At 40.4% G+C, this 18901-nt stretch overlaps 1 protein-coding gene across 2 annotated transcripts in view; it reads right to left on the minus strand.

Annotated features, from left to right (window-relative positions):
- Window positions 1-18901, minus strand: part of lrp1bb (low density lipoprotein receptor-related protein 1Bb) — a 288370-nt gene that overhangs the window by 96517 nt on the left and 172952 nt on the right. For both annotated transcript variants that reach the window (XM_085766198.1, XM_085766197.1), the window contains exons 23-27: window positions 17545-17790; window positions 13249-13446; window positions 11280-11484; window positions 3966-4130; window positions 3368-3612 (exon numbers count right to left, since the gene is read on the minus strand). In XM_085766198.1, coding sequence (XP_085622324.1) covers window positions 3368-3612; window positions 3966-4130; window positions 11280-11484; window positions 13249-13446; window positions 17545-17790 — 1059 coding nt within the window. The remainder of the gene's footprint in view (window positions 1-3367; window positions 3613-3965; window positions 4131-11279; window positions 11485-13248; window positions 13447-17544; window positions 17791-18901) is intronic.

Consider the following 18901-nt stretch of genomic DNA (forward strand, 5'->3'; position numbering starts at 1 on the left):
TCAGAAACGAGGTACAGTGAGAGTGGTCTGGCAGTTGATGTCGTTAACACTCAAACCATGTGTGAGGACCTAGTCAGGCGTGTAGTCATGGTTATCTGCACAGCCTGGACATTTTGTTTCTAATCAAATACATCCATGATAAAGGATTGTTCATCTTCTGCATTAACATCATGGTTAGTGCAACCCACAATAATAGGCTGGCATAACATGCACTTTAAACATGTAACATGTAATTGATCTCTCAAAAAAACTGGTAATCATTTTATAATAGGCTCACAGAACTAAAAAGAAAAGGAAAAATGGCACAGTACGTATAATATCAAAGTACACTGTGAATGCCAAGGAAAAAAAGGGTATTAAAGTAATGCTGAATTTGACTGATCTTTACTTGTCGTCTGCCCATGCATGACTTTTAGGCTGGTCACCTACTCAAATGGGTCTGAAGAGGTTTAGAAACATAAAAGTAAATTAGAAATTATAAAACTATTTTCTTTTTGCTACCTCACAGGAATTAAAATTGAGATGACAGATACTGTGATGTGCCAAGATTGCAGAATATCCGTTAAAACTCTAATGTTACAACATTTTCTACCAGACGTACAGAGCAAGTTGAATTTCAAGAGCTTTTTCCCGCTGTACAGTAATATCAAAGGAGCTGCACATTTGAAGTAGTCAGGTTTCATGAATTTCTTACCTATCCAATAAATCATCTCAGCAAAACTAAAGCAAGTCAGCCATAGTTCAGTTATTTTCCATTATGCTGCAATCACATTTCATGCATCAAACACATTCATTCCTCCATCTACTCTGGATGATTCATGTCAAACAAGCTCATTCAAAGTTCATTTTCCTGGGCTCGTTCACTAACACATTGGAGAGTCACATTGCATCACAAATGTGGCTTATTTAAGTTAAGACAAAAATGTACCTCTGTCTACGTAAGCTGGAAACAGCACCCAGCTGACTCTGTATGCTAATAGGAAGACATCACAACAGCGATGCATTCACCTGAATCGCGCTCTTGAGGGATGACAGGCAGCAACAGCGGAGCCATGGTGTTTGTTTGCTCTAAACTGTCAGATTTATTTGTAGCAAATAGTGAAAAAAATACTGGTACTCTCTAAAAATAAGGAGAAATGCTTATTTTTAATCCAAAAGTCATACTCAGAGAGGGCCTGGTTTGGTGATGGTACAATTTAATATGTGATTCCTTCCACTGAGGGACCTATATTTGTTGTGCTGATTTGTTCCCAAGCCTGTTACATTTGTCCTGATAATTGAGTTCAAGTAATGGCAGTGCAGTTTGTTTGCCTGGAAATATGTATAAGTTCCAAATGGCACAAATATGATTTTAATTGCAGAAAGTTTTGCACAATGATCATTACAGTTATGCCAATAAAAAAATGAATCATGTTAAGCCCATCTATTTTTTTCTTTCCTCATTAATTTAAGGGAACAGGACACATAAGAACAAATACTTTAGTAATGTATGAGTACTGGTACTTCTGCTTAAGACTCCACAGTGCTGTGTAGATAGTGCTACTGTATGTAGCAGCTTTACCTGCTGAATAGCTCATGAGAAAAGAAGCATATTATCACTGTTCACTTTGCCCATCCTCCGCACATGTGTCCCCTTCTTTTTCTCTGGTCCAGATGTTTGGGGTCTGGTGGAGCATCACAGCTTGGAAGCCTTGGTTCCAGCTACAGTGGATAATAGCCTGATGTAAATGCTAGCCCCCACCACCAACCCTGCCACCCCCCTTCGCCGTTGAGCTCTTTTAAATCGGATTAGACACGCTTACTGTCATCTTTGGAAGAGCAGTCCCATTTTGATCACACTTATCTGTGGTGAACAGTCATGAGAATGCAGATACGGGAAGGAAACAAGTAAATTAACTTGTGACACAGTGGAGAAGCAGTGGAATCGCTAAATAGATGTAAACCCGATTACCACCGTAATAATGCCCATTTTAGGATGGTGGCTCACATACGAAGAAAGCCAAGGGGAATGCATTTCAAACTTGGCAATGCAGAAAAAGGCAGTTGTGGCAGAGCCTGATCCATCAGCCAGTTGCTCTTGGCACACATGGCCAAAAGGATCCATAATCCAGTGTCTCATTTTGGTAGATGTGCTTTACAAATCAGGCAAAAATCTATTTCAAAACAACCTATTTACAGAAAAAAGCATGATAAAGTGAACTGAAAACAGATTTCATGCCATTAATTTTAAGATGCCACTAAATCTTAAAAACTAATCTGCATATCAAATAAAAATTGGCTTACATGTGTAGGCCTCCTGTCAGACAGCACATCAGCAGTGTAATTTTTGTGGTCAGAATCTTGGATTACTTGGCTGCTCTGAAAATTGATTACCTGTTCGACTGTGACACTAACAGATTCAGAAGCGTTCACTGAAAAAGAAATTGCTGAGAATATTAATGAAGTCTCAGAACTATTTCACGTATTTCCTGTCATCAAAACACACTCTTCATATTACTAACTGATTTGATTATTGGATGTGGCACAATTATTCATTGGTGGATGTATTTCTCATTATGCATCCCTCTTTATTCACATTCAGTTAAAAAAAAAAAAAAACCTTTTTCATATAGAAGTATGAGCCAATTACAATAATTTGGATGGAAAAATTTGAGGCTACCATTAACTCAAGCTAGCTAATTATCTGCATGAGTACCTTTTTTATTTAGACGGATGCTTGTTGATTGACAGGCCAAATGAAGGCAGAGGCAGAAGCTGAAATTAATTACATTGTGCTTTTTCTCCTGTCAGTACATGAGAATGGATTCTGTTTTAAAAGATAATATATCCTCAGTCAATAACTAGTTGTACAAGAGGATTATGTTGAAATTACATATGAGTGCTTCTTGTTTACCTACCGAGGATAATATGATAAGATGTTTGAACCTTTAAACTCTTAACAGGCAACCACTAAAACTGAAATTCCTAAAAAAAAAAAAAAAGATGATTACTCTTCACAAACCTCTTTAATAGCACTTCTCATTCTGCTCCGTTTTCAATGGAAATTCTTTAGAGTTTGAAGGTCAGAATTAATCAAAGTGCTGCGGAACCAAAGTTGCAGGAGCACAAACATAACAGAGGGGCTTTTGTGTCACATTTCTCTTATGTATTTCATTACAAAAAGTTTGTAAAGACTTTTTGCTTTCAAACAATGGATGGTTACAACTAGGTACCATGCAAGAAGAGGCAACACAGGGAGTGTGCTACAGTACCTAAGCTAAAACTGAAAAATTATACACAGAAGTCAGTCCAACTAACGTAGTGAATTGTCTCTTTTCTGTGAGTGTCACACCTCGAACCAGCAAAGCCAGAAAAAAAACGTTCTCACCTTGCGGCTGCCTGCTGGGGTGGAAGATCTGCAAGTCAAAAGGCTGAGCACTTGTCTTCTGGATGACTGTGACATTTTGCCCAGTCCACTTATTGGCTCTTGCTAAAGTGTTCGTTCTCCAGTCCGTCCAGTACACATTGCCTCCATACAGAGACACGGCAAAAGGATGGGACAGGTATTCATGGCCCCTGAGGATCTCAATGACCCCACTACCATCATAGAGTGCAGAGAAAATGGCATCGGAGCTGTTCAAAAGAGATCAACACAAAGGGCCGTATCAAAGTTTAAACTGCTCTTCAAATGCATTGAAAGGGAACAGTAGAGGCATGCAGATCAAAGTGTAACCCACCCAGTCCACTGATGAAACTGTTAAATTGTTTAAAACCCACTTAAAACCAAATATGGCCATTGGACAAAGATCTCTAAATATTACATTCCCTCAATTATTAACTGTCCACTGGCTGCTAGATTGGAGATTCAAAGTAACACTTTCTCTCAGGGAATGGTGGATCCTTTGCAGTGTATACTACCACATGTTCAGAGTCATAAAAGGTATGAGTGGTTCTGCATACACCATAAAATGACTATAGTGTTGTACCGTGCATCTGTCCAGACGATCCTCTTTTCCAAATGATCCAGAGTCAGTCCATTAGGCCAGGCGCCAATTTCCATATCCTTAAACACAATGTGTCGACCTCCTCCACTCATTGATGCAGCCTCAATCCGGGGGAAAGTAGCATCCCAGTCGGTCCAGAAGATGATCCTTAGAGCACAAACCCATAGGGACAATTACTATTGATTATTATCTGACTTTTGTTACAAAGAATAACAACAATGAACAGAACCTTTATGGAAATGCTTGTTTGATCTAATGATACAGTGTAAGCAGTTACTTCAGTGTTATACTGCAACCAAAGTCATTACATATCTAATGCTCTCGTGACTGTATGTGTTAACACAGATGGTGACGCTGAAGAGTGTCCAAGTACAGCACCAGCGATCCAGTGCAACCCCCAACATCTGTGACAGGCCTTGGAATGGGAAGCCATCTGTTTTATTATGACTTTTCACAGCTCAATGAGGCCTGAAAATGAACACTGTCATTGATGTGACCATCGACAGTATCCTCAGTCCTACTCGTAACCCCATCACACATCACTTCTGTCCTGACTTGGTCCACAAAGTCAGCTACAATACGGGAGAAAATGGATGTTTGAGCTTAAATCACACACTGACGACAACGAAACAGTGTTAGGAAGAAATATCCTTGTCCAGATCAATAGCCGTATTCACTTGATAAGGCCTCCCTGATCAATGACCCACTCCTTTGAGTGGATTCAAGTAATTAGATTAGAATTATTGCCCTGGAATGGAAATGCGTCTTTAGGCACCAAAAGCACTCATTAATCCTACTCTGCAGAGCCACGAAATGTAGTCATCCTCCCAAATGTGAAAGAGTACTATAGGAGAGAGTGCATGAGCAGATTACTCATACTTTAAGACTGTTAAATTGATTTTAGGAATGTCTGGGTTTTGCTTTAATCTGAAATATACTGGACACAATATACAACCACTGGCTACTTCTCAGAGGCATTAATCCAAGCACCTAATGTGATATACTTGCAACACACCAACATCAAGAAAAAAAAGGAAAAAAAATCAATTCAGCATTTTGTATAATTTGCACGGCCATATTCAGATGTGACAAATTAAAAGAAAAGCCATAAAAATGGATGATTGGGGTAACATAATGAATGCATATGCTTCCACAGAGGCGCACCACATGGTACAGTTAATCAATTGTAGGAAATCTCTGAACAGAATACAAGACAGGCGCATCTGAGGCTCCGGAGAGACACATTGGAGATTCTGCAGGCTTCTCCTCTGGTAGCGGGAGGTAGCTGCCAAGCCTTGACTACTGTTTAACCTCTAAGACCTAACTTTCAACAGATATGAAAGTACATGCAGAAAAATTGAACATTAACATTTAAAATGGGATTAAATCAGCAAACAAGTTCTATATCACTACTGGTAGATATAATCAAGGACAGGCATGTATAGCATCTCAAAGCCCGCTGCCTTCAAACGGCTCTCTCATCTACTCCTTTCCACACAAGAGAATATTTTGTCCTGAACTGCTGCAGTGTCAATACTGCATTGTTCTTTTACTGATTGGATGTGTGCATTGCTTAATCATTTCTTAGATTTGTCACTGTGTATATGACTCTGCAATTATTGTGATTGTTAATATTTCCATAACTGCTAGAGATAAATATCTGGTGTCTGGTCTTGTTGAAATTACCTGAACATCAAGGAGGTCATTAATTACAAACAATAAGTAAAATTAACTTGCTTCAAAGGTAAAATCATTAGTGCACCCTTGGCTCATGTGGTAAAGCACACACTACTAAGGCTTAGCTCTTAAACAGCAGCCTTGATTCAAATCCAGCCTGGACCCTTTGCTGCATGCCATCTCCTCTCTCGCTTTTCAAATTTTCTGTCTCCCTCTCACTCTTCCTGTAAAAAAAGTCACTGAACGGTTTGATGAGGATGAAAATTGTAAGAGTCATATGCTGTTGCTTTCATAGTCACCGAAATCTGAATCTGACTGAACACCAATGCGAGATATTGGACTACCATCATCAAAATACCAAATGAAGGAACATCTTTTGGCAAAATGGTGTTCATGCTCCAGCAGAGTCGAGAGACTTGTAGCATTGCTGCAAAGGAGCAGTGAAGCTGTTCTGGCAGCATGTGGTGGCCCAAAACTTTACAGCACCAAGACACATTTTCATTTGTCACCCATCTGTTTCACCTAAAAACATACTGCCATATTTTGTGAAAAATTAAAGTAAAACCTTCCGTCGGTGTTTCCAGCACTGCAGTGGTTTGTGGAAAAAACAACTACTTACTGTATTTCAGTGAACGGCCAAGTAGTTTGTTATTAGTGTCTCATAAAAGTTGACTTGTTTAAATTATGTAATTTGTATATTTAAGAAATGTGTGTGAAAAGCACCATCAAAAATTACCCTGTGAGTGTACAGCAGTACACTTTGTATGGGCGTAGGAAGAGACTAGAAGGTCAGAGCTGAAGTCACACATGGGGGACAGGCATGACTCATGATTAGTTGCTGAGAGAGATCGGAAGAGCAGCTGTTGAAATGTGGAGTTGTGGCAAGAAGATCCCGCAAGCAAGGTTTTTTTTTCTTCTTTTTTTTCATTTAAACCATCTGTGTCTTATACCCATATGATAAAAGCGACTGTTATCTGCCTATATCAAGAGAGGAGCAGAGCAGCCAGATAGCTTCCATCACCACCAGCTTTGCACAAGGATGTCATATGTGTGATACATATTCCAGTCCTGCGGCTACCAGGGAAACAAACCACACTCCAGGGACAGACAGGAACATCACACTGGCTGCACGCAAGGTCAGGCTCTCACATTAGGTGGAAGCTTGGACTCGTTTTCAAACTTCTTCTTTTAGCCTGTTGTTTCACTGGGCAAGAACAGGCTTTGGCCTGTACAATAGAAAAGAAGAGCAGTTCTAAAGACACAACCCATTCAACTACACACATTACATGGATGCACAGTGTAATGTTCAGGCCTGATATCCACGGACAAAGACTGGAAGTTGCAGGATTGCCAACTTTATTCCATTTAATATCCATTATTCATACCAAAATCAATACCTCACTTCTTTCTTTTTTTTCTTTTTTAATGTGCAGGGCAGTTTGATTGAATGTTAACTAATGTAACACTACCTCCGGATGTCTAAAGGATCATGGCATTCTGCCCAGATCCCACCCTTCTCTACCAGGGTTCCTTAACCAACCAGTAAAGTCACAGTAAAGTGGCATGGAAATGATCCTTCAGCAGCTTCACCACCTGTTCGCTCTGGCAAACACTGACAGTTGTGTTTGATGGGGTGAATGGCCAAGACAGAGGCATACCTGCTGGGAAATGAACCTCCGGCTCTGCAGTGGTGGGTGAGTGCTTTTACCCTATACTTCGCTCAAATGTCCCTTAATATTTAAAATCTTCTTCAGAACTCATTTCTCTCAAAGCAGCTGGTGCTAGGCAACAGTTTTTACCTGCATGATATATCAAAGCAATATTGAATAGTCAAACAAAAAAAAGAAAAAGATATAACTCAAAAAGCTTTCTGACTGTTCATTTTTGGATTTTCTTTATTTTCATTATTACAAAAAGGTACCCTGAGTAAAGTATGTGGACATAAGAGACCAAAAAGTATAAAACTTAATCATTATTTCTTGTCTGTAAAACTGTAAAAAGCAGAGTAACAACCACCTATTGTTTTTAAAACCTCAACAAACAACAACTCTCTAATGGGGCTTCCTGGTGGCTTGCCTGAGAGAGATTACACCATGTGGGCTTTGTGCTGGCTGCAGGTTCCAGTTCGACCTGTGGCCCTATGCTGTATGTCAACCCCTCTTTCTCTTTCCCTAGCTCAGCAGTCTCTCTGTCTCGTTGTGGCTGTCAAAATAAAAGGTAAAAACTGCCTTGGAAAAAAAATAGGATCACAACTACAAATCAGAGCTGCCTTCATGGTGGTTTGTACAGCATATTATTACTGATCCATTGGGTTTTCAAATACTGACAGATGTCAATCATGTCCATTTCATCTGTCTGCCTCAAAACTCAGAGCCAGTGCTTTTGATGCACATTTGTTTAACCCGTGCCTTGAGCGGGTGAGTGGGTAATGCATCAATATTCAGGAGAACAACAGGTGACCACCAGTCTCACAGTAGTCTCAATTCCTAGTCCATTCTTTTTGCATGCCCTGGTAGTGTTGTGCATGACATTAAACCCAAATTGCTTCCAAAACCCTGCACTGGTCCAGCTCTGCACTCACAACCTCCGACCCCCTGCCCCGAAAAATTAAACACACATACAGGCTTCTCAGTTATTTGTTTTCTGAGGTCACATTGACCTTAACATTTAACCATCACACCCTAGCAAGTTCATACTTGACTCTAAGTGAATGTTCATACTAGATTTCAAGGAATTCCCTCAAGGTGTTTCTTAGATATCGTCTACATGAGAATGGGACAGGCAAAGTGGGGTAAGTACAGACAGACGATACAAAAACATGACGCCTCCAGTCATGGCAGTTGCCAGAGCGGAGGTATTAAAATCATGGCAGCTAACTATACCTTCATTTTCATATCAGTTTCCTGGTTTATTTTATTCTCATGTTTATTTCATGCCCGCCCACATGCAGCTCATTTTTACCCATGACTATGACGACTCTTATCCAGTAAAATGTGAATGCAACTGGACTTGCTTGATGTTCTTGCAGATGTTTTCGTCTCTCATCTGAGAGACTCTTCCAGTTGTGTTTCCTGTTTTCCTTATGTCTGATTTTTACTTACTATTTTATTTTGGTGTTTCTAACTTTTCCTCTTGTTTTAGATTTACATTTCCTGCCATCAATTGTTGACTACACTCCTAATGTGCTGCACTTGTGTCTCATAGTGCTACCCCCGTAGTAGTGACCATACTCCCTGTCTCCTGTGCATGTTAATCTTTGTTCAGTGGATTTCAGCCATAGTGTGTCACTAAATTTCCACCACAGTGTTTAAGAGGATCATCAAAGACACACAACACCCAGCTCACTCCCTGCTCAAACATAAACACTGCACATACAACTTCAGACGCAAACGACCAGACAGCATCATTACACACAGATCACGCTTTTTCAATAGTTTCTACCCGGCTACAGTCAGACTTCTAGCAAACACAAAATAACCTGGGCACATGGCAATACAACACGCACAGTGTTTCCCCCAGAAAATTTGTTAGTTAAGGTGGTGTGTGACCTGTCGACGGGGGGGGGGTGGGGTGGTAGCGCGGAGATCTGTTGACTGGGGGGGGGGGGATCGATCGACGGGGGAGGACGCACCGCGCCGTGCCGTATTAAAGTTTCGCTTTCAACACGCGCTGCTGTTCTGCGTGCGCGCTTCTCTGTGGTGTGTATGTGTGTGAGAGGATGCGGCCACTCGTCCGACGGGGGGGGGGGGCGGCGGCGGCGGCGAATATCGCTACAATTTTTTTTTTTTTAAGATGTTAGTTTAGGCGGTAGCTCTTTGTTGTTAAGGCGGCCGCCTTAACAGGAAAGCGCTGCGGGAAACCCTGACGCACCTACCAGTAGCACTTGGCACTTTTTACATCTATTTATTCTTACATTTATTTATTTACAGATAAAGATCTCTGGCCTTTTTAGAAATGTTATGTCCTTGTCCTTTTCTTAATCCCAGGCTTGAGCCTTTTTAAAGTGTTTTCCGTTGTGTCTTGTATGTCCTTGTGTGTTTCTTTTGTTTTTCTACCTGACCTGGAACAACCACACAAAAATTCCTATGTGTGTATGCACAAATGGCAAATAAAGATTTTGACTTTGACTTCGACTAAGTGAGTGTATGGTGAGTTTAGTATATCCTCATCCCTAGGATTTTTTTGCCTGATTGAGTCCTGTTTAACAACCAGGCTTGCATTGAAAAGCCTGCCTCTGATCTTCATGTCTGAGTTGTGAAGATTGAGTCCTCACCGTGATTATGGTATTCCAAGATGATTTAAAATGTTTGTTATCACCCAAAGCGCCCTCATTCCCATACCATGATCCTGACCCTGGATTAGAATACTCAGTCCTACACCACAGACCAAACCATGACATCTTACTTGAATCTAAGGCTATGTCAACTACTGTAGTAAATGTGACAACAAAATGGTTAACAATTACAATGCTGTGGAATGTGTTTTCCACGAGTCTCTAATGAACCATGCACTGCTCAGTAAATCTTATTAACCGATTCAAAAGTACAAACAACATCAATAGTGAGTGGCACATACAGATTAGTGCACCTCCAATATGTATGCAAGGGCTACAAATGTCTTACTCAAGAGAGCAGAATTTAATCCTAGAGATAACATGTAATGTGTTTTGTTATCTTCTAAAATTAAATATGTTTCTTATAATAAGGTGATAACAAAACAAGCTGTTTTTTTATTTCAGAGATTATTGCAAAAAAAACAAAAAAAATAAAACAATCCATTATAACATAACAAACATCCCCATCATGTCTGTTACCTAAGGGCTTTGCCCTGTTGTTAGAAGTTTGATGTGAGTATTCTCCTCTTTGTCCTAGGTGAGTGTATTCTGTCCAGACAGTTCCCTTTCATTTCAAAAAGCTGCATTGCAAAGGTCTAAATAATTGACACAATGTAAAACAAATTCTTCCAGGCATGTACTATCAGTGGGAAGTAAAGAGTCAGACCTGTTATCCCCTGTGTCGTGCCCCTGCTTGACCAAACAACAACAACTTTCTTTAACAAATTCAAATGTTTATCAGAACATTTGTTATAACAAGGAAAGGGAAGTAGAATCAGTGTGCTACACAGGTGCTGTGTCTGCTCTAATGACTGGCTTGCTGACTGTAAGACAAGTAAAAGCTGCCATTTCAGAACCTTGAATCAGCCTACAAATACTCCCTCCATGCATCTCAGCAGGATAAACAACTATGATTGTGAAAATTGGGCCCTGAGAGGAATGATGAACAAACAAGAACAAGTATATTTGGGGCTTTTAAAGAAAAAAACCCTGAGGAATAAGGGTGAAAGGATGGTAAAGCATATAAAGCAAAAGAAATGGTTGGGGGGGTATTACACACATCAGTTGTCATTACTGGAATGGAGAGCACAGTACTGTTATTGATGTATTCTATATCTGCTGCCTTAATGGACCTTAACACAGCTGACATCTTCATACATCACAGCGGATGCAGAGGTGAGGAATACAAGGAGGTTGTAATTTTACTTTATTCCAATAATCTCGGTGCCTGATGGATAGCAAGGTTACCATGGGGCTCTGTGTGTGGGAGTCAGTGCAGAACATACCCCTGCCCTGGGTCGAGAGCAATGGCCCGTGGATGCTCCATGCCTCCAGCAATCAGTGTGGTGCGCATATCTCCATTAAGCTTGGCCACCTCGATCTGGTCCAGATTGCTGTCAATCCAGTAAAGTTTCCCTGTAATCCAGTCCACAGCCAGGCCCTCCGGGGTGGCCAGGCCATGCTGCACAACCACCTCGATCCCTGCCACCCCTAAAACAGCAAAAACATCATTAGAACTAATACAGTTTACAGTCTTTTGTACAGCATAATGTCAACCTTTGGTGCTTATTTGGCCACTTCAGACAATGCCCCCTCAATGTGGCCTTGTTACTATAGAGGATATGTACTCTCTTCACAAACACTGATAAAAAGATTTTAATTATGTTACAGGCTTGTTTGACAACGTTGGAAAACTAGATGGGAGATGGGAGGGTATATTAAGTGTATCATTCCTTCTTTCTTTCTATTCTTTTCCTTTTTGTGTGTGTGTATTCATGAGTTGTGTTGTTTATTGTAATTTGTGTCAATAAATTAACTAACTAACTATCTACTGGCATCACGGTACTCAGAAGTCACTGTGGAGCGCTCGCTGAGTGGAAAAAAGACGAGTGACAGAGCCACCAAAGTTTAAAATCAACGAAAGTAACGGGGCAATTTTCTCCGAGCGCATACAAGTCTGACATGTCTAACTTTGTCAGCACGTGCAGTATGCATGACCTAACAGAACTGCAAACAATCTTGAGGATACGTCTTACTTTGACCGAGTTACATTTAAGAACCTGTTTTCAATGACGTACGAATGAAGTATGTAGGTACATATACTGAAGGAGTACACAGACCCCAATGGTTTTGGTTTCTGTTTAAATGGCCCGGTTTCGCTGTGCCCACCACTATACTTCACTCCACATTGAGGGAGGTTTCTTTTGCCACTCAGTCCGAACGAAAGGCACAAAATGCATACCCTCTATAGCAACAGTGTATATAGCTATTTAGTTGTCATTATAGACACACACGAAAGTTGAAGGACATCAACGAGGGATATAGACCATTCGCAGCACCTCAGGTGATTGTGTGTCATTTTGTGGGTTGACATGGTAAACATACAGTATAGATAGAACAACAACTAGCAGACTAACAGCCTACAGTGAGAGCTGTACAGTGGCTTTGCTGTTAAAAATAGTGGATTTCTTCATAGCAATGGTGACACATGAGTAGTCTGCAGTAATTTCACCTTTTGTCATGTGTCACCTTTTGGTATCGCCTTGGCTTGCTTGAAACCTTGGTGGAGGTGATACCAAAAAAAAAAAGGCAGGTAGAGACAATTTGGGGCTGAACTGGTGTCACAAAGACAAAAATGACCAGTAGGACATTGTACTCATAAGAGTTTGGTGTGATCTTGCAGTGAGCAGGAGAACAAACTTTCTAAGTTGTTTTTATATAATATAAGTTTGCATTCGGCCCAGGTCTATTGAGAGTGGTAAAATGTTTTTTTTTCTTAAACATTTATAATCCAGCTGTTTGTAATTTTATTTTTGTTTCATCAAAAGGTGGAATAGGCAATTTGTACATAGGGAAGGGAACAAAGGAACAAGGATTCAGTGAATGTCACCCAGAAAAATACAGAGCAAAGAAGTTCTGATTCATCTCTTTACTAAGGAGAGATATTGGACTGTAAGGGCTGAGGATTTCCGGACCTGTACTGTTTTTAACTTTAGGGAACTTCAGATAAATGTTCAGAGAGACAATATCAATTGACTATATCAGAGCTGGCTTTGTAAAGACAATGGAATAAAACAGTGTTATCACCTCCAAGACATGACTCTCTTTATCCAGTACATCACAGCAGTCTTTAGAAATATAACAAATGTTTATTTATATGGCTGTATGTGTGTGGTTGTGTGTGTGTGTGTGTGTGTGTGTGTGTGTGTGTGTGTGTGTGTGTGTGTGTGTGTGTGCGCGTGTGTGTGCTCATACCACCAGACTCAGAGAGCCTTCCCCTGTAGATCTTATCCTCCACCACGTCTGTCCAGTAAAGTAGGCTTTGATTAAAGTGGAAGTCTAGTGCAATGGTATTCCTCAGCCCCGGCACCAACAGGCTGTAGTCTCGCTTGTGAAGGTCTATGCGTCTTATCTCATGCCGGATTGAGAAAATGATGAAAGCCTCAAAGGGATCTGGTCACGGGGAGAGAGTGGAAACAAACACCAGTTTTTTTTTTTGTGTGTGTGTGTGTGCCATCTTGGTCTTAGCCCAATGCCATGACTAATAATTGATCAACAATGTATCAAATCATGTACAGAAGGGAGCAGTGTGCAGTGGGAAGATCATCATAGTCAAATGTAACAAACAAACAAACAAAAGATGGCATGCTTATGAGTCACATGCAGCATCATTGTCTTTATAAGATATTCTATTTATTGTGGGTCTTTCAAGGACACACAAGGACACAAATAGTGACACACAGTAATCCAACAAGGCATTATACAAAACGAGATGAAATAAATATCATTGCAAAAACAAATGTGGCTGCGGAGAATGCTACTACTGGAATCAAACAGGGTGGGCAAAATTGAAGAGGTGTGTTTTGAAGTGAGAGTCAGTACAACAGACACATGCACAGAAAAGGAAGCTACGTATCTACTCATACAGTAATTTGTCCTGAAAGCTTTGATTTGTAAGTATTTAGAATTAAAGCTGCTGTAAAGCTTGATAGGCAAGGTCACATTTTATCATTAACACTTACTGATTTTAAATTATATACAGCATCAGGACCTTCTGGTCCTTCTGATTCATTAAAATACCAACACACACTGATTATTACATTGGTTTTCGTCCGTTGCAGTGTGCTCTGTAAATAAACTGAGACTAGATGAAAAGGCAAGGGGTCAAATAAAAGAAGTAAAACCAGCTTATGTTATTAATATGCATCCATCCATATAAAGGGGACTTAATTAGCTTGTTCATCTTCCTACCATCAAATCTCCACCTGGAGGTAGCCACATACTGTACTTTCATCCTACCACTCGAAGATTAGGAAGGATTCACATTGCAGGTACAGTAACCATTAGCAACCTTCTGAGAGTATCTGTAGCTAAAAGCTGCTTAAGGACTGGTCTAATGATGACATTAAATTTGCAGAAAAGCAACATAATCAAAACTGTTATGGTCTCTGATAATAGACTTGCTACTTTTTCAATGTGCTACCTTTAACATTAGATTAAAAAAAAGGACACACACACACACACACACACAGCAATGGCCATTACTATATCATCATCTGGGATCATTTCAATTCCCTAGGACTGATGTGATTATTCACTATAATCAATGATGTTGACTATGACTATGGTATTACATCAATGTGTCAAATTAACAAACTATCTGATTGATTTATTTGTGGTGGCCAGACATTTTAAACTGCCTTATGTTTATTTTCTATTCATCACTCATGGTCACACTGCTTTTCTGCCACACTTGGAGAGAACAGCAGAGCAGATACAGCGACCAGGTAAAGAAAAGATAACTGAAAATCACTGGAGTTGCCAATAACTATTACAGAACTTACACTGCTTTAAGTGTTCAACAAGCAACAAATGTGTCTATGTGTCTATTACACAATATCATGCTGGGGAGACAAGTGGAAAAAATTGATAGGAAAGCTGCCAGCATGAAAGGTCATAGGTCACCACAAATTTTAACATGTGGGAGATTGTTGGAAGGGAAACTGAGCAAACCAGACCAATCAATCCAGATCCTATTTCGAATCCGTTCCTCCCAAAAAAGAACCAGCAATGGGATCAATAAGGGTACGGATGACGAGATAGAGATAAAATTACTTAAAGACCGGGGAAACCAAGTTCAGAAATTTTCCTCTTAACATATTAAAGTCTTGAAAGTGTCCCTCAAAACATGTAAAAAGCCTTTTTGCCCTTCATAATTTCATTGTGGAGCTAGGCCTCAAAGACCATGTGTCACCATACCTGTGTTTAGGACTTAATGGGTGGGTCTAAAACTATAGAAAACCGGATGACTTCTGTCTTGTTCCTTCATATAACAAGTTTACAGTGTTAAAAACATAGAAAAAACTGTTTCCACTAACTACCGTTAACGACTCGTGTCTGACTTTGAGAGAATGTGCACATCACAGTTCAAATCCCTTCACTCTCAATCATCTTTCACTTCTTCCTTTAAAGTGTTATTTAGTGGACGTATTGACTGTGTCATTCACATTTTCTGAAGGAAAGTTAATTGGTAGGATTTATCAATTAATTGATAAATATGTTGATAGATTAATCAATACAAAAATAGTCAATAGTAGCGGTCCAACAATTCCAATTAGCTGCTGGATACCAATATATTGCATATTATTTCACTGTCATATAGTAAAATACATGGAATAATAAATCACCTCTTTGACCAACACCTTTGTTTTTCCTGCTGAAATAGCTTCTGCTGAGAAACAGGCATGGTGTGCTTGTTTTATTTATTTTTTTCTAATGAGAAAAACCATTAACCTACGCTGGTGGCATTAGATGCTCCTATCACCAAGTGGAGATGATACAGAATTAAACTGACATACAGTGACACAAATATATAATTCATCACGTCATTTTGATTGTGTTCCATCAACATACAGCAGGATTCATTACCGTGGTTTGCCTATATTAAGCAAATTCTGCAGGTCAATTGAAACAGTTGACCTTGATTTAGTTCCATATATGTATTTCACTCTCGCTCTCTCTCTGCTGATCCCCTGTGCAGAGGACATGTTTTCACCAGCGTGTAGTCCAAATTTATATGCATCTGTTATAGCCAAACCAATTTATTACCAAATGCTTTGGGAATCAACACATTTCCTTTTTTCCATTTTCTGAAAAAGTAGATACATTTGAAAGCAGTCTCTTTTGAGAAATACATTTTGCAGGGTCTGTAAGAAGTCGCTAAATCTAGCGACAAGTCCTAAAGCTGGCAACAGCACTCACATGCTCAACTTGTCTGGCCTTGCCCACTGAGGCTCAGCTCAATCAGTAAGATTATTTCTAGCTCCAGAACAGCTCTGCTTCTGAGAAAACCAAAACTTGAAATCCATCACACAATGACACATGTACACACTTGCACTAATTCAACAACACACATGGACCCACCCCGTACATTTGTGCACAGTCTTTCCAATATAGCCCCTTTCGCAATCCTTATTTTCACAGCCCTCGAGATTAAACAATACATTGCGAACAGAGCTGTTTGCACTCAAATGCAATTAAAAATGTGTCCTTGCTTCAATGACACGTTTCAGCATTGTAACTAAACTTGCAACAATGCTACTGGAGAGAAGATTTGTACTCGTACTTCCACACAAATATTTTATTACAGAGATAAGCAAAAGAAGGAAAGGGGTAGATTTGTGCTTGGGACTTCACAAAGAATCCAATAACACCTCTCTCAATATGAAACTGGATTGTTTGTGTTTGTATGCAAAATTTGATTTATGGTGACGCTGTAGAATTCTGATCTGCTTGCAGAGAAAATTGTGTAGTCTCTTCCTGCGTTAATGGAAGATTAGAGCCGCAACTGCCATCAATCTTGAAGTGAAATAGAGAGGCGAGTAATCAAACGAGGTCCATAAATCTGAATGTGACAAGCCAGCAGCATGTGTGTGTAGCTATTGTATTTCAAAGCCATGCCGTCACACACAGGCTATTCAATGACAGCAATCGGACTGGCAGAAAGTTTGAATTCATAATGTGATACTACACTGGTAGAACATTTGTGGTTGTACGAGATTAGGCCTGAGGTGAACTTCTGCACGGCTAAGTGAAGTAACAAATCTCTGGGGGCTTAAGACCGGGGAACATGTTGCTTTCACTCAGCGTCAGAACAGATAGAAACAGACAGGAGTCATCGCACAGATGTCTCTTCAGATTTCAAACTGAATTTGATCTGACAGTACTCACAATCACCATCTATTACTATTCCTCAGACCACCTCTGTACTCTTTCAGCACTCAGAAGCCCTAAAACAATAAACCTTTTGTTTTTCTTTTTTTAACAGTGTCTGGTGTGAACCTCTGCATCTGGAAAATAAATTCTAAGCAACATTTAAAAGTCAGATTTTCAATTTAAGGCACCAACACTGCAGCAATGACTTGAACTGAGAGGTGCAGGTATGCCCTGGAAACAAATTTAATATTATAGCAGACAAGCCCGCAGCCACGCTGCATTACAACGACCAGCAGCATCAATAAAACAAACATTAGAAAAGCTAGGGTCTGCTACCTGTGCTGTGACAGCTGTCTCCGTCTGGGTCGAGTATCCATCCTGGATAACAGGAGCACTTCACCGTGGTCTTGTACTGCTCACACACCTGGCTGCACTTCAGGTGGCGGCTGCAGTAGTCCACCACCTCGCATGTCTTGTTGCTGGAGTCCAGGTGGAGCCCGGGGGGACAGGAACACACAACCCCTTTCCCCGGTGCCACGGTGCACTGGTGGCTGCAGCCGCCTCTGGCTACAAGACACAGATCTGGGGCGAAGAGAGGACAGACAGCCTTAGAGGCTTTATAGATCCTGAGAGAGAGACTGAGATTGAAGACAGCATTATGAGTGTGAATGATGTAGGAAAGAAGATGTATGTGGCTCTGTAGGACGTTCGAATCTGCCCGTCTAGACAACTACATCTTTCACTCACAGCAAGAGACCATATCTCAAGTACAGGGAGCATGTTCACAATATAATAACAATAACAGCCTTACATCACGAGCCAGTCTCGATACGGCAGGTTGTGTTGATTCAGGGGTTAAATGTTTTTTTTGTTTCTTTGTTTACTGCTTCAAAAACAAAACTGTAAAAAGACAATTATGCGCTGTCTCTGAAGTGATATAAAAACATTTATTTCTTGCCCTTGCTTTCTAATGTTGTTACAAAGTTGTATTTTCCTGCAAAGCACCCCCGAGTCTTGTTTGAAGCCAGGTCAAAACAGAAAAGAGTATTGTTGAAAAAAAAAGAAGAAGAAGAAAAAAAAAGGTGGCTTCTCTTCCCACCATGATCAAGACGTGTGTCTTGTGGGCAAGGACGCCTCCCAGCAAGGGGGAAATGGACTATGTGGTCGTAGTCGTCGATGATGGGTGCAAATCCTGCTGAGCGGGTGCAGATCAATCAGGTCTTCAAGGTCCTTCTGAACACATCCTCATCGTCTATGAGGAGGGAAAAGCTCCTTTTTCAGCTACAATAACAGACACTCGAGGGTCCTGTAGTGAATGAACCTCCATGTTTACACTGCTCACTTTAACAGATGAGACAGCTGGGGCTGGTCATATGAGATCGCTTTCTTCCCTCTAAAGGCTGACGGACAAACATTTCTTTCCACATTTGCAATTATCGCGAAGGCAGAGCATTTCTTCATGTTCTGTCCCTTTGGTCTCCGAGACAGCACACGCTGGTTCCTCTTCAGGCTCGAAGCTGCTGAGTGTGAGGGAGAAGATGAGAGCGCAACTTCACTGGGAGATTTTTCTCAACATCCCCTGATATAACATCAGATGAGGAAAGTGAGAGTTAGCGCAGGAGCTGTGAAGGGCCTCAGCAGGTAACATGTCCTCAACCTTGACGGTGAAAATTGAAATATGTGAGTTCTGCAA

This window comes from Trachurus japonicus, chromosome 21 (genome assembly GCF_045865225.1).
Source record: "Trachurus japonicus isolate A0001 chromosome 21, Traja_1.0".
Taxonomy (NCBI): Eukaryota; Metazoa; Chordata; class Actinopteri; order Carangiformes; family Carangidae; genus Trachurus; species Trachurus japonicus.